Source organism: Carassius gibelio, chromosome A21, assembly GCF_023724105.1.
Source record: "Carassius gibelio isolate Cgi1373 ecotype wild population from Czech Republic chromosome A21, carGib1.2-hapl.c, whole genome shotgun sequence".
Classification (NCBI taxonomy): domain Eukaryota; kingdom Metazoa; phylum Chordata; class Actinopteri; order Cypriniformes; family Cyprinidae; genus Carassius; species Carassius gibelio.
In genome coordinates this window covers 4,526,015-4,541,853 of record NC_068391.1, presented here as the reverse complement: position 1 = coordinate 4,541,853, position 15,839 = coordinate 4,526,015, and the positions used below count along the sequence as shown (strand labels likewise).

Here is a 15,839-nt window from a genome sequence, read left to right as displayed (position 1 = left end):
CTGAGCTCTAGCGTTGATTTCTGATTTAGTGTCAATCCGCTGCGCTTGTCACGCCAGGCGAGGTGCTTTCCACAAGGTAATAGAAAAACTCAAGGGCAGAGAGAGAGGGGAGGGAGCAGAGACGGAGGGAGATGCAACTATCTGAACAAGCTGCAACAGAACAGTCCAAATGCACGACAAATTAAAGTAAGGATAAGGTTAGAGAGAAATGTTGACAATTAAAAGTTCATTCACATCTCCTGAAGAAAATGCAAATGTTGCAAAGCAGCAAAAAAAGTTAATTTTAATTATATTTATATTCAACATGTATTGCCTATTTATAGTAGGCTTATTATTATTATTATTATTATTATTATTATTATTATTATTATAAAACTCAGCAGTATGATGTATAAATGGATAAATAAATATAAAACGTAATAACCAACCATAATTCAGTATGTATAAAGAATAATAAAGAAAAAAAAATAATGTAGTTGTAATTATTTTCTAATTATAATAGAAACGTCTACATCACAGGTCTAAGGATATGGACACAACACTATCCTTTAAATCACCTCTGAACTTTACTTTTCACCTGATGAACAATAAAAACATTGACAGCCAATCAGAGTCCCCTGAACTTAACAATATAAAGCAGCAAACAATAAAATTACAGCCTTAACTTGCCTTGCTGTGAACACTAATATAGTTATTGTTTATTTAGTTGTAAACTAATGCTATAGATGTCCTCACCATAATTATCGCTGTAATCTCTCCTTTTTTTCCCTCTCAGCTGATGATGAACAATTAAAACATTGTCAGCCAATCAGAATCAGCGCCAGCATTTAAAGCGACAGACCTCGGTAAATTAGAAAAGAAAGGATCATGATGTCATGGGTTGCTGTGGACGCTAGACTTTATGTAGTCCCGCCCCTTTTCAGCATGCACATTGTTTTCTGTCTTCAGGTTTGTGTTTTCCACAGCATGAAGGAATTTATGAATGAAGCAGGTCTACTGACATTTGTTATGATATCCACTTCAAACATTACAATGCTCATGATAACTTTTGTTAACTCCACAATAAGTAAATCTACTTCACCTGCTAATTCAAGATTGGCTGCACGCTTGTGTCTCTGGCGCATAAGGTCTATAGACAGGTCTATAAAGTTATTGGTTTGAACAGGCCTTTATTCAGAATGTAAATATTACAATGACATCATCACTGTCAGTTTTGAAGTCATGACATTTTCAAAACTTTAAAAAGAAAAATAGTAATAATGATTTTCATATACAAAACAAAGTCTGAACACATTTGAATTAGCACATACTTGCAGAAAGTTATGGAAATGATAAAAAAAAAGAAGAAGGGGGATTTCAATACAGCGCTTACGTTTTATGTTCTCAAATATTTAAAACACACAGCATCTGGTCATTATAGTGGACATGAACATCATGTCAGACATGAACAGTGAAAACTTTTCAGACTCAACGAAATCTGTTCTCAGTTCAGAGAGAGAACAGGACACGAGGAAGATCGTCCTGCTCTCCCTCTCTCTCTCTCCCTCCTCTCCTCTCTCTGCTTCTGTCCATCCGGCGAGAGCAGAATAGATGGTTATTCTAAAAGGTGCTGATTTCAGCTATAAACTGTCAGGGGAATGCGTGTGATGTTCAATAAGGCTTTCCCATACAGAGACAGAGTAGAGAAGACAAACTCGTTTATGAGCACCACACCACCCTGTCCTCCTGTATTACTCACACACTAAATTCTGCTTTATACACACACATACTACAGCAGCACTTCAGGGGATTTGTGTGTATGTTTTTTGCCTACCAAGCAAATGCAAGTGCACGACACTGAATCACTGTTGCACATGCATTTTTGAAAACAGTATGAGCCTAACTTCCTAGAAACAAATAAGCAATTCTCTAGCAGCCATGAACTCATTAGCAACCGCATAGCAACACCCTGGCAACCACCTACAACACCCCATCATAGTGGAGACAGGAAATGCTGAACTCATAAACAAACAAAAACATTGATTTGAATTAACCAAATGTGTAATTATCCCTACTGATAATAAAAGTCATAATTGTATGTTTAAGAAAAGGAATTAAACATGGCTTCTGCTATATTATAAAGAATATGATTCCTTTTTTACTCCGTCCCTATGTAAGATGTAGTATCCCCAAATTCATGGAGGGGTCTGAAATCACATACTGTCTGATTCGCATGTCTGATTAAGTACTACATTTGAATATGAACTTACTTTGCGACCATTAAAAAATTATGTTTTACATAATCTGAATATGGATAGTAGGCCTATTAAATCCAGACATACTGTTGTTACTATCACATGATCAACAAGTGTCGCCATTCATAAATCCTCTCCTGTGGCTCCATGGAATAGTAAAGCGTCTTTCAGATGTGCACTTCCAAATTGGAGTGGAAGTAGTAAGTTAGCGGGGTACTTTGTTTTTGGAATACTGTGAATTCAAACATTCTACTCTGGCATACAGTTTTTTGCTTACTGTATAGCAGGGTTGATTTTATTCATTTGATTTCAGATGCAATGATAGCAACAACAACATACCAACTTTTTTTCTTCTTCTTCTTTTTTGCTTGTCATTGCAATGGTTAGTGTGTGTGTGTGTGTGTGTGTGTGTGTGTGTGTGTGTTTAAAAAAAGTAACAAACCAAAATAGCCTTCCATATTTTTTAAACATAAAAAACTCCCATGAGCTCAGTATGATTGATTAATTCAGCGGATGGTGCCCAGATATCATATCGGAATAAAAAGAGATTATTTAGCAGAAATAAATCTCAACATTTGGAAGTCAGCACAAATGAGTCAAGAAATTTTTATTTTTTTTGATCTTGATTTCATTCATCACAGTGGAAATGGAAATTCAGTGGAAAATGGAAATTCAAGTTGAGCTTATTACATTATGGGATACATTACCCAGTATGTTTGCATGTTTGCATATATAATTCAGAAAGGGCTAGTATAGGCTAAGAGCTGACCCTAACTCAGCTTTCTATTCTCTCTCTCTCTCTCTCTCTCTCTCTCTCTCTCTCTCTCTCTCTCTCTCTCTCTCTCTCTCTCTCTCTACATGCATGTATCTCTCATACGTTCACATGAGCGCGCGCACATTTTAGGCCTGGAAAATTAATGAGTTCTCATTCATAACCCAGACAGAGAGAGCTATATTCACCCTCCGATGCTTTATTGACTGATTTCATTTATTTGCGGGAGATGGATTGGAGGTAAGCAGGCGTCCTCCGCGCCACATTCTCTGCTCGGCTCGGCTCTCTCGCGCAATGCATTGTGGAGGGTCAACGTGCGCCTCTCTCGTCAGCGTGTGACAAATTAGCTAACGAGGAACGGCCTTCGAATTTCCACATACTAATTAACTGAGCAGGTACTGAGACAAATTATAATATTTAGGTAATATCACCTCGCATCTGTTTGCAAGGAGCACATCCGTTCATATCACCTGATCTCTCTTTTAGATGCGCGCGCTCAAAAACACAACCTGCCTTCTCACTATTACACGTTCAAACAAGCAGCGGAGCCATTTCCGTTTTATAAATTTAAAGATTTTTAAACACTAACTGGAAGACTGCAGAGCTCAGGCAGTGTTGATAATAGCCCATAATGTGCAATGCCTCATCGCTTTTAACCTCATATAGGCTGATTTGGGCTGAAGATCTGAGCTATAAACGCAACTAACAGTGTTCTTGCATTATGATTTAATAACCAAATTTGATTAATTAAACTAATGCAGATCATTCCAATATACATCAGCATAAATATGCGTCTTTGGGAAATTTAATCAATGATCAATTATTATTATTATTATTATTATTATTATTATCATGCAGGTATGATAACCTGTTATTTTACAGGCATGATGACCTATTATTTTGAATTATTATTATTAAGCTATATATTTCAGTGGTAATATACGTAGCGAAATAATAATAAAAAATCTCTTGATTGTATTTGTATTTTTGCGTTATGGATGTTTGAATAATGATTTCATCCAGCAGTAGTTGTGCAATAGGCTACAGCCTAGCTACATGACTGTATTAGCATCGCATTCACAGTGGTCTGAAGACAGACAGTGATGGCGCGCTCTTGGTTGTGTTTGGCTGAGCCCTGGTTTCTCATCTATGAGGTCATAATGCCAAGAGCCCGAGAGCCAATCAGAGAGCGAGTAAATGTCAACTCCTGCAACATCTCCAGACGAGAAGAAAAATGTAGTGTTGGGAGAGATAATGACTCGATTTGATGACACAAAAATATTTTTCAATAATATCCATTAGCATACATTATGTGGCTAGTGCAGATCAGTAGGTCGTGTACATTAAAATAATTATAAATACTTGTGAAAATGTTTAATTAAAAAGGATTTATGAATGGATATTAGCTTTGTTAAATATTGTGCTAGTTATATATATATGCTATAATAGTAATAGCCTACAGTGTTTCCAATCATTGTCTATTGTTCCCCAAGAATAAAAGAAGCGACGTGTCAATAATGACATATTGAAAATGATTTTATTCGTTAATTTACATTCAATCGTTATAAACATAGGCCTATTCAGGAAACAAAAGAGCCGTTAAGAAGATCAAACATTTAAGAAATTTACATTGGTATAAGCACATACAAGAACTTAGAACATATCACAAACTGACCGAATGGGAACGAGTTAAGAATGCTTTATCTACACAAAACATCCTATATAACATTATATAACAAATTCAGACTTCTCGTTTAAATGACTTTTCCCCGTTGTTGTGTTGTTTACCTTGGTCGGCACATGCAGTCAATAATCTTAATTCTTTTTTAGATTTTTTTCCTTTCTTTCCTCCAACGATTCATAAAACAGTCCTAAATTTTGAACGATTTCTTCTTCAATAATAACGATGATCATAATAATAAAAACGAGTGCACCGTCTCTCGCCTTGTTTCTCAAATGCAAACGAATACATTTCAAATGTGCAAATTGTTTACTGTCCAGGTTGCTGACATTTTGAATTTGCAAAAAGAAAGTGCTAATAAATAAATAACAAATTATTAAATAAATAGGACGTAATAAATACTTTTTTTCAGCCTATGATGCTTTAGGTTTTACTTCCATCAGGTGCGCACAGTCCTTGTTTACAAGAGGACAGTCGTATCCTTTGACTTCCGTGTGCGTCATGGGCCAGTAATGACCGGTGGACGAGAAACAGGAGGTGAACCACGTCAAAATATTAGGTGAAACTCATGGACACTGTGTGCTCGAGCGCTTTGCGGCGCAGGGACGCGATGCTCGTCCCTCTCCAGATGTCAGTGTCCGGGGAGCTACACAGCTGAGGCGAGCCGGTCACGTTGGTGGGACCAGAGAGCGACGCGGGCACCATACCGGGGAAGGTGGGCTGGTAGAGGTGGGACTGGAGGCCGGAACCATTGGAGGACATGTTGGACAGGCTCATGGAGTTGGGTGGAGGACCGGCGCCCAGGCTGCACTGGGACAGAGACTGTGCCATAGCTTGTTGTCGGCCTAGGGCGGGCGGTAACTGCAGTTGTGAGACTCCCGGCATCCCAGCCGCGGCCCAGCGGGTGTCATTAGCGTGAAAAGAGCACAGGCCGTCGCCCATGGCCGCCGCGGAGGGGAACTGCGGGAGGCCGTGGTGAGTGGGCAGCAAAGTGCCCGGAGCGCGAAACACGTTGGTGGTCTTCTTGCGCTTCTTCCATTTGGCGCGTCGGTTCTGAAACCAAACCTGAAACCAGAGGGAATAAAAAGAGCTGTCAGACATGCTTACATTGCATTAGAATAGATGTATAGATGTGTTTAATAAAACAGCAATATAACATGGCGTCCAATATTGCTCACTGATAAATTGTGTGTGACTATGATGATGTGCTGTTTTTGTTAATATCATTTATGTTCACTAAAATAAAATAAGCAGTCAATAAATAAATACGCATTACTGTTTGTTTTGTTTTGTTTGAAACAAGTATCTACATTTCTTGATGTCATATTAAAGATTCTTAAGAATCAATGTTTTGGTTTCTTTGTTCAACAACGAATTGTTTTAAGGATGCTGAAGAAATATAGATACACAAAAATCTATGTTGCACAAAACTTATAGATGCACAAGAATTTAAGTTGCACAAAAACACACAGCACAGCAGAACAATATTATTCTGATGCATTATTTGTTTGTTTGCATGCTATTAGTGACATCAAAAAAAAAAACGACACTGAAAAAAATAGTAACTTACAATTGGTAACATCTCAATTAACTAGTTTGATTCAAGTTTAAAAATATTATTTAACATCACTGAATCAACCTAAATAATTTACACTGTAATTTAAAATAGCATGTTTAATGAAATGTGTTATTAGACTTTTCTTTGTAATTAATTGTGAAATTTACTAGCAATATCTCAGTGATAATTGTTACACGGTCTTTTCAGTGTGAAAACAAAACATTTTTTATGGATTAAATTAGGTAGAAATAGCGATTGCAGGTTACCACTTTTGGCTGTATAACTACCATTGTTTTAATTTCAATATTGTTGTTTGTTTTTCTCTTGCTTATTTCCTTAATAAACGTCTCGACATCACTAAATGGCGCTATTAATGCTGCTTTTAATGATAAGGAATCATAATATTTAGACTCCCTATTATTATGTGCTCGATTTTACAACACTTGGGTATAATAAGTCCCACCGTGGGCAGTAAAAGGCTCACACGGTGTTTATTTCTCGAGGTCCTTCAGGTTTATAGAGATATCAGGCGCGCTCACAATGATTAACGAGCAGATTTTGACCCAACGAAAAGGGGAGAAAAATGTGGAGGGGTTCATATTAGATCCCCGACTCCCACTCCACGCAGCCAGCCGTGAAATCCGGCCTCAAATGCATTACACTTCAGAGGATAAAAGAAAATGCAATTTCTCATACCATTAAAAAAGACAGAGCACCATCCGCGCGCTCGCCATTAAGTCGTGCACGCTGACAGACCTATTTCACGAGAGCGCGAAACATTCATGCAACAAACCTAGTGTGCTGTTTCAGAAGATCACCGCACGGTCAGCATGCCACTAATTTATTTTTTATGTAAATAAAATAGTTAGGACAGAGTCTCAGGCCTGGTCATTATCTTACGCAGAATAATTTTACGCTTTGAGCTTAATAAGCCTGTTAAATTATAAATAATTCTGAAATTGGTTAATAATAATGGTCTTGGTTTTATTGCACTATCAAGTCGAAAAGCTATACATTTATAATGAGCCACTATGGATCACAGAGAGAGCGCTGGAATGCCGCGCGCGCTCATTGCGTCCTACATTTATCTCGCGGGTTCATTTACCGCTGCATTTGCGACTGACCACCAATCACAGCAGCAGCAAGAGTCATAATCTTATAAAAGTGATTAAGATATCGGTCTGCTCCAATGGCTGAGATAACAATAATGGTATTGTAAAAGGAAGATGACCTGATCAATAAAATAATCATGAAAAAGCTCTCCGCGTTTTAAATGGGCGCACTTTCAAGAGCCAAGAAAATTGCTGTAGAAACGTAACACAAGTCAAATACAAATAGGCCTAGTAATCTCTGTAACAGCAATAAAAATAAAAATAATTATAATACTAAAACCTATATGATGGTAGTGCTTAAAGCTCCACGGAGGCCATAAAGCAAGAGATTCGAGAGATTGGATGAATATACTGTTGTGTTATTTTAAACTGTGAAACTAAATGAGAAACATAAGCAACTACTAATAAAAAATTATAAACAGGACACGCTGTCTCACTTAAAACACCACGAATATTAATATGAATTTAACAGGTTTGTAGATGTTATTTCTAAATATTTTTTTCATTGTTTTATTGACGACAGAGCTCGTTCAGAGGTATTTCCACCACATTTAAGAGCGTTTTCATAAACAATTACAGTATTTTTATGCAATGATTTGTATGCTTATATTCTATCGACAAACTCCTGTAAACAAACAGAAATGCACATATTATATTGTATTATTATATTTATTATAATTCTCTTTATAATAAAAATAGTCTTCTTAAAATTAAAATACAAGGCGTTTTAATTTCGTTAAACTTCGTAATTTTTAATAATAACCATTAGTATTTGGGGGGGGGGGGAAATCAGTTTATATATAGTTAAATTATCTTTCTAAATATTCTTTTGGAATGCATTTTATATAAAATATAATCTGAGTAATAATAATAATTAGTGCTTTAGTTTAGAGCTTAATATAGTGCTTTGGATGCATCGATACCATTTTAATTTCAAGCATTATAACTGCAGCCTACAACAACGCCAAATTTTGTTATGAAAATATCTGATATGTATTTTACAAAATAAATACAATGTTAATGACGGTACAACAATAATAATGCAATGAAGCAATCCGAAACCTGTGCTGTTCAGACTCCATCGGACTCACCTGCACGCGTGATTCCGTCAGGCCGATCCGGAGCGCGAGCTCCTCGCGCATGAAGATGTCCGGATAGTGGGTTTTGGCGAAGCTGCGTTCCAGCTCGTTAAGCTGAGCCGGAGTAAAGCGAGTCCGGTGCCGTTTCTGTTTCTGACTCTGACTCTGCTGGCCGCCGGACTGGGTGGGGTTCTGCTGCTGCTGCTTCTCCTGTTCCTTACTGTTTACCGCTACACCCGGCGGATTGGATCCAGCACTGTTGATATCGTCTCCGGGGAGAAGGGTGGCCCCTTCCACTGCATCGGAGACCGGGGCGAGTTCTCCGGGGTGGCCCGGGTCAGTTCCGCCGCCGCCCAGCCTGCATTTCAATGCCTCCCTGTGACCCAGAAGCTCAGCCGCGGCATCCTTCATCCCTGAAACATTGAGAACAGGTCAAAGCTGAGTGAGCTCAAAATCAACACCAAGCACTGCTGAAAAAGAGAAGTATTAGTGCAGAAAATCATTTTTTCTAGACAGTCATAGCAAGCACTGTTCTTATGCAAAAACTACCATTTGCTATTAGTCATTATACAGACATAAATGCATATAAAGGTGAAAAACTAGCTCACAACAATGTCATCTTTTAAAAAACCTAATTCCATTTGATTCCACTCAATATCTGGGAAAACGACTAAATCAAATTACTGCGTAATATAATAATAATGATTACTTTTCCAATGAATTAGTTCGCTTAAATCGAATTAAGATAAAATACGAGACAAATTGTCAATTTTCTCTGCTTGATTTAGATGAGAAGAGTCCTCCAGCTTACAGTAGAGTTGCAGACCGGAGTTTGGCGTTGACAACTCACCGAGGCGAGCATCCAGCAGGTCGGCGTGCGAAAGCATCGCGCACCGCTCCAGGGCGAAATGCTTTTCCAAAAAAATCTCTATGACTTTAAACTATTTAAAAAATATATATGGCCTAAATGAAAGCAAATTCGGTTTGTGGTTAAAAAGGAGGTTCCTTGCATTATAATGTCCTTTAGAGGAACTGGGAGGCGCTTAATAGTTGAATGAACCCGTGAGCTCCTTCAAATGAGAGCCAATCAGCGTTGAAGCCTGGAGGTGTCAGATGCGCGAGAGACTCTCTTGCTGCCCTCCCAAGTTCATTTCTCCTCGTTTTTTGATCCCCACTCCCAAATTACAACCTTTAAAATGACCTCCTTCAGAAAGCTCTTCGAGAAACTAGTTTAATTGAGCGTGGTGCCAGAGTCATTGATGGGGACCTGATTATTTAAGGAGAAACAGCGAATTAAAGTATTGTTATATAAACGTGTCATCCTTATCAAAGCCATATGGTTTAGTAATGGCTTCCCCAAGTTTATTACTGGACTAAACGATCAAACCGTGCTCTCTTTATGATATGGACTCATTTGCTTGGTTTTTATGCTTGTCCTTTAGATCCAAAAATAATAATAAAATCTCGCCAGCAGGTCTCGCGTATTAATTATAAAGTTCCCCAAGATTTTCCACTTTTGTCACTAAATCGTTAGTTAGTTAGTCGTTCTTGTCGTGCCATGTCCAGCTCTCGCCTTTTGGAGACGAAGTGAACCTCTTCTAATGTTTCTAGTAGCCCGGGGCAGCCAACAACAAAGTTTAGATTAGCCATATATCTCAAACCAGGGTAATTTTCAACATCATTAGGCTTTTATGTAATTAGTGCCAAATCTATAAGCTTTTTATTACGATTATTAGCGAGATCAGTATAAATTAGGGCTGATTTAGTAGTGTTTAGGCCCGACTGTCACGGCGGGAGGAACTTGGAGTAAATGATATGTGAGCAAATTAGGTGCATAATTCGGTGGAAAGTCAGAGTCAAAAATGTGCTTCCAGACCAGGGCTGATGCGCGCAGACACAGGGAACCCCCACCAAAGCAAAGGGGGAGTGCGAGGACTTTCGCACCAAAATAGATACATTTAGACTTTAAACACTCTACACTGACAAATTGCATTCGTTGCATTGATTTTTCATCCAATTGCCCCAAATTAACTTGATTTATTTCATGCAAAGAACACTCGAGTGCCAGTGCATCCCGTCTAACCAGCAATAAACGAACCTGCATTTACACCAATTAACACAATAGCTTTTGTCACACGCGGAGCCGGTGAAAAATATCAGACAACCAGCGCAAACAAGACTCTAAGCAGATGTCAGTGGGATGGTTTAAAGTACTCCTTTATTTGCAAGAGTGAATGGTGTCTTTTCAGCGCGCACAAAGGACGCGTCCGAGCGAGAAACTTTCCACTCTTTTTTTGACAAGCCACCAATCTGCTGGTGAGAACAAGAGAGCTCGCTTCCAGACGCCGGGTCAGATGCGACTCTTGACTCGCCGGGGAAATGTATATGCCTCGCTGAAAATGAGGAAAGGAAGAGAGTGCGGATTCAATTTGGAAACAATTGTTCTTGCGCTGCGTTTTGATATCCGAAATGTCAGTGAAGGCGAAGGAGGCACCGGGCGCGTAATGGAAGATCTCGGGTTTGTGTTCATCTCACACTTTGCTTTTGGCCAGGAAATAGACACGGGGCTTTTTGAATTGGGATGAGGATGTGGCTTTAAACCAGAGACGTTAACATAATTCGAACGCGGTTGTGTTGTTTTATCTTGCTGGAGTTGTAATACTTTTATTCTACACGCTTAAAAATAAAGGTTCTTCGGTTGTTCTATTCAAACAACTCCAACTATGCTTCTTTGGAGACATCAAATGAGTTTTAAACTTTTAAGATCAATTCGTTTACAGATTCTAAAAAACAAAACAAAAAAAACAATTCTCCAATAACAATTTCTAGAACCTTAATTTTATTTTTTAAGAGTTGGTGTTTAAGACGCAAATTATTCACATGCATTCACTGTTCAATGTATTTTTCCTCATGTATCATAGCTAGAAGAAAATCACATGCATTACCTCAACAATAACGACCATTTGAAATCATTACATTGTTTGTTGTGAAACAGTTACCGCGTGATTGATAGCGCGCTTCATTTTATGACTTCTCAAGAGCTCAGTCCTTTTATAGCTGCACAAACAGAAGTGAATCACTCTTCTGGAGGCACATGGTCATATTTAACCGACTAAAAGTGCGACAGACGCCTAACGATGCTTTCAGGGGACATATGAATGAAGGGCTACCGTGCACTTCATAAAATATGAACAAAATATAGTGTGCAAGCTGTGACCCTCCATTAACATTCTTCTATCCCATTACTGATTGCTTAGGTCTTTATTCGGATGTTTTTGTTGTTGTTGTTTTGTGTGTGTGTGTGTGTAGGATCAAGTGTTTTTCCCCATTCTCTAATAAATAAGTTTTAGATTGTTGCACACAAACGGAGCAAGGGCTGAAAACTGGCTGGCTGGAAATACATTGGCTTGCTCTAATGCAATTCATTCCGTCTGTTTACCTCGTACAAAATGTACAGATTGAATTTCTGTACACCAATACCCGGCCTGCAGCCAGCAAGGGGATTTCAAGCTTTATTTGTGAAACGCGAAGCGAAGCAAAACATTTTATTACATGCATTTGAGGGGGATACACAACTGTTTCCTGACCTCACCAGTAATGAAAAAAAAAATTCTCTAGGTCCTCTGAGCTGCAGCAAAAGGTGGTGCTCATAATTAAAGTTCAGAAATAAACACTATAAAAACCTATAGAAAAAAATAATAAAAATAAAATACACAGTATTGCAATTTAGCAATTGACAAAACGTTTAATAATGCAAATAATAATGCAAATAATATATTTCCATTATGGTGTACACAACACGCACACAAAACTAATAAATGTAAATATATAATATTTGTAACTGTATCACCAAACAATTAGGACAACCGATAATCAGAGATTTTTTTTCTTTTTTTACCAAACAACTGAAAGTAATTTTTCAACAAAAAATCTATCTAATTATAAATTCAAAGACGTTTAAAACATTTGTCAAATTCTCATATACTGGAATAATTAGCATGAAGTTAAGACAAACAGTTATAATACCATATTACAACTTTAATATATATAATATGGAATGTCTTTAATAACAAATCTATTCATATTATTATCTATGGATAAATAAGTGAACTTATTTATAAAGTAAATAAGTCAAAACAAACATTCGTTACACTAACCTCGCATAACATTTAAAAGTTATAAAAGTAATAAAAAAAATCTAACTTTAATATGCATCATATTTAATTTCTTAATAATAATAATAATAACAACAACACATTTATAATATTTACTTATTTTCCAAGTCCTTTGTGCGCAGGGAATACAAAAGTTATGCATCAGTGATACTGTGAGACGAGAGAGAGAGAGAGAGAGAGAGAGAGAGAGAGAGAGAGTAATTTAGGAGGTGATTCAGAAGCAAAGCTGAGTTGCATCTCTCTCTCCCAGCAGATAGCGATAACAAGCTCGCATCAATCTTCAACTGCATATAAATAAAAATAGACAAACAAACAAACTCGCGCCCTGCAAGTTAATGCGGCGCATCTGAGTGGAAAGTAGACATTTTCACGCGCTCTGGAGATGAGGAGTGACTTTTAATAAAATCACAAGAAAAACAAATGTAATTCCGAACGCGGTCTGGAGCTGAGAGAATGTTGCTCCCTCCCTCCTCATTGTGGAGGGATTTTCAGAGAGCCTTTTGTTTGACTCACCATCTCATGGCCTTCATATCCACCATCACATCTGTCCCACCCGCGCGCTGACATACAGGACACATTTCCAAACATAGGCTACATGATTCTCCACCAACACACAAACACGTTTACTTACGCGTCAACACAAGGCCAATCATAAATACAGACTAATAATCACCAACCCAAACCAATTTTTATATTAAAAATATATATTATTATAGATTATATGATGACCTATAGAATAAATTATAATAAAGGAATTATTTACTTTTCTAAATGATTCCTGATAACTAAAACAACCATATAAAAACACCCAAAACCTCAAAGTCATCTTTTCGCATTAAACAGTGGTACAAACGTTTTTTGGAGGAGGCTTTGTCAGATTTATTCAGATTTTCAGCTATTTTGCTTCCAAAATTTGACAAAATCGCATTCTTAGTTTATTGCATAATTGTTAATTATTGCGCAATTTATTTATAATAAGTAGTCTATACTCCTGCAGATTAGGAAAATGATGTCCCCGGAATAATAATAATAATAATAATAATAATAATAATATGGCTTGTTTTAAAAAAAAATAATAAAATGTAAATATAAAAAAGTCGCATATTTGTATTCCCACTAACTCCAATTTTTATGAAATTAGAATATCAATAATATATTTTATATTATTATTGATATTCTAATTTAATAAAAACTGAAGCAATAATTTAGAATATTATTCTGGAAACTATATTATTATTGTTATTATTAATTGTAGGGAAAATATCTGATGCCACTTTTCTCTCTAACGAGGTTTCGTGTAAATTAGCCACTTTATGTGATTCATTTTCAGCTAGGCTATTTTACTCTTAATGACACGCAAATACACACTGACTTCTTTCTGCATTTTCAGATTTCCATTAAAACATTTTTAGTGATGTTAGGTCTTAATGTGCGTGTGGGGGACAGACAGAACCTGCTCCACACCCACACGCGTGCAGCACAACGCCCTCTTTCCTCGCGCGTGCAGTTCCACGGCGGAATGTGATTCACGGGGCGTCTATATTCACTCAATTAGAGAATTCTAAAGAGAAAATCGATCGTCCATCTGCAGAAATGCCAGTTTAACAAATTCGATTCTTGTTTCGTGCAGGTGATACGGTGACAGTCGGGGGATTAAAGGTAATAAGTTGTTGTGTTTTAGCTGGAGGAGGAGGAGGAGGAGAGGGTGATGAAGAATCCCCCCACCCCCGAATCCATCAGGTGCTCGGTTCCTCCGGTCGCGCGTGCACTGCAGGCTCAGGTAGCGCGCGCCCGTCGCCGCATCTCATGCTCCAATTAGGCTCTGCCCTCCGAACGGACTCGATTAGACCGTGATTTATCCGAAAGAAATATAATTATGGCTCCAAATAAAATAATCAGCATTGAAGAGCGATTTCCTTAACGAGATGGAGCGGTTGGGTGTCACGGAGTGGCGGCGCCTCATTAGCGCTATAATGAGGCTTCGGGGTGAACCCGGTAATTATCGAAATCTGTAGAATGAAGACCAAGCCAAATGGAACCCGAATTCATCTGCTGTTTCGGCTTTCAAAAACACATTTTAAAACACACCGAATTAGGCGGAACTATATAGACTTAAGAGGAAACGCGATTGTGGGAAGAACATGACAGAAATCTATTCAGTTTTCTGTCTTTGAGGAAACACCACAGGACAACAGTTGAACAACTCAGTGCAACGCCACATAATGTCTTTATTTAAACAGTATATCTATAATTTGACTAAAACATAACATTATTAAATGTATTGCTTGAAAACTGTGATTATGCCATCTTAAACATAAATGCCACTTCTACGTTTTACTTTGTTATTGAATGCAACAACATTCATGTTTAGGTCTGACTGTCCAAGTAGTTTTTTGGGGGTCACTTTAAACAGAAAAACAATACATAACCATACAGACTACTGAAGAGTTGCTCCATGCATTTTATATCACATAATTATGTAGAATTCTGAACTATGTGATATCAAATGCATTGAAGAAAGCATATTTATGCATTTACCTTGACAATGTTGATTGCAATATTTGAGAAACATGCGAAAAGCTTAATGCAATCTCTACCAGAGGATCAGATATTGCCCTCAATTACCTAATATTCACGGACATTCATAGCCTACAAAATACACGCAGAATTCAAATTATGTAATTATGTTAAAACTGCAATTTATCCACCAAATAGGTCGAAGCACGTGCAGGCGAGCTACATCCGTGGGCACGTGCTTGCATGAGAGAATCTGGCCAGCGGAGGTCAGTGTCCTTTCAGGAGAGCTGGAAATACATTCTCATCACATATTAGTTTTTCATGCTATACTCGTCTCCCTCTGCATGCAGGAAAGCAAAGCCTGCCCACGTGACTGACATTCAGGTTCAAATTCTGCATTAATTACTGCAGTCCTATGAGAAGGGAAAGCATATGGCATCTTATATCAAAACTCAAGGCCAGTGTCTCACATATTAATTTAGCTTTATATAGTCACACATACCTGCAGCAGGAATAAATGTGAAATGTTAACATGAAATCAAAGACTTGTCAATTTTTCCCTTCCCACAGCAGGTGAAGGTCTAATCTAAAAAAAGTAACACTATAATGGACTGAAGATATAGAGCTGAACAAAAAAAAGTGTTATTAAATACTGACTAGGCGCATGAAGGTCTATCTGCACATTAATAAAATAAATAAAAGGGATTGAAA

At 37.6% G+C, this 15,839-nt stretch overlaps 1 protein-coding gene across 2 annotated transcripts; it reads right to left on the bottom strand.

The window, feature by feature from the left end:
* Positions 1-4,531: 4,531 nt before the first annotated feature.
* LOC127942126 (homeobox protein orthopedia B-like) lies at positions 4,532-9,472 on the bottom strand. 2 transcript variants are annotated; one of them, XM_052537711.1, is made up of 3 exons: positions 9,248-9,472; positions 8,449-8,849; positions 4,532-5,752 (listed from the first exon to the last, which is right to left on the bottom strand). In XM_052537711.1, the coding sequence occupies exons 1-3, from the start codon at positions 9,321-9,323 to the stop codon at positions 5,243-5,245; spliced, it is 987 nt and encodes a 328-aa protein (XP_052393671.1). In that variant the 5' UTR covers positions 9,324-9,472; the 3' UTR covers positions 4,532-5,242. The 2 variants fall into 2 exon arrangements, with proteins under 2 accessions (XP_052393671.1, XP_052393672.1); XM_052537712.1 differs by having other exon boundaries at positions 9,287-9,471.
* Positions 9,473-15,839: the final 6,367 nt, after the last annotated feature.

Coding starts and splice junctions, on each gene's coding strand:
- LOC127942126 (XM_052537711.1), bottom strand. CDS start 9,323: ATGCTTTCGCACGCCGACCTGCTGGATGCTCGCCTCGGTGAGTTGTCA. Junction 8,850..9,247: donor CTCCGGTCTGCAACTCTACT/GTAAGCTGGAGG, acceptor TCAATGTTTCAG/GGATGAAGGATGCCGCGGCT. Junction 5,753..8,448: donor TGACGGAATCACGCGTGCAG/GTGAGTCCGATG, acceptor CTCTGGTTTCAG/GTTTGGTTTCAGAACCGACG.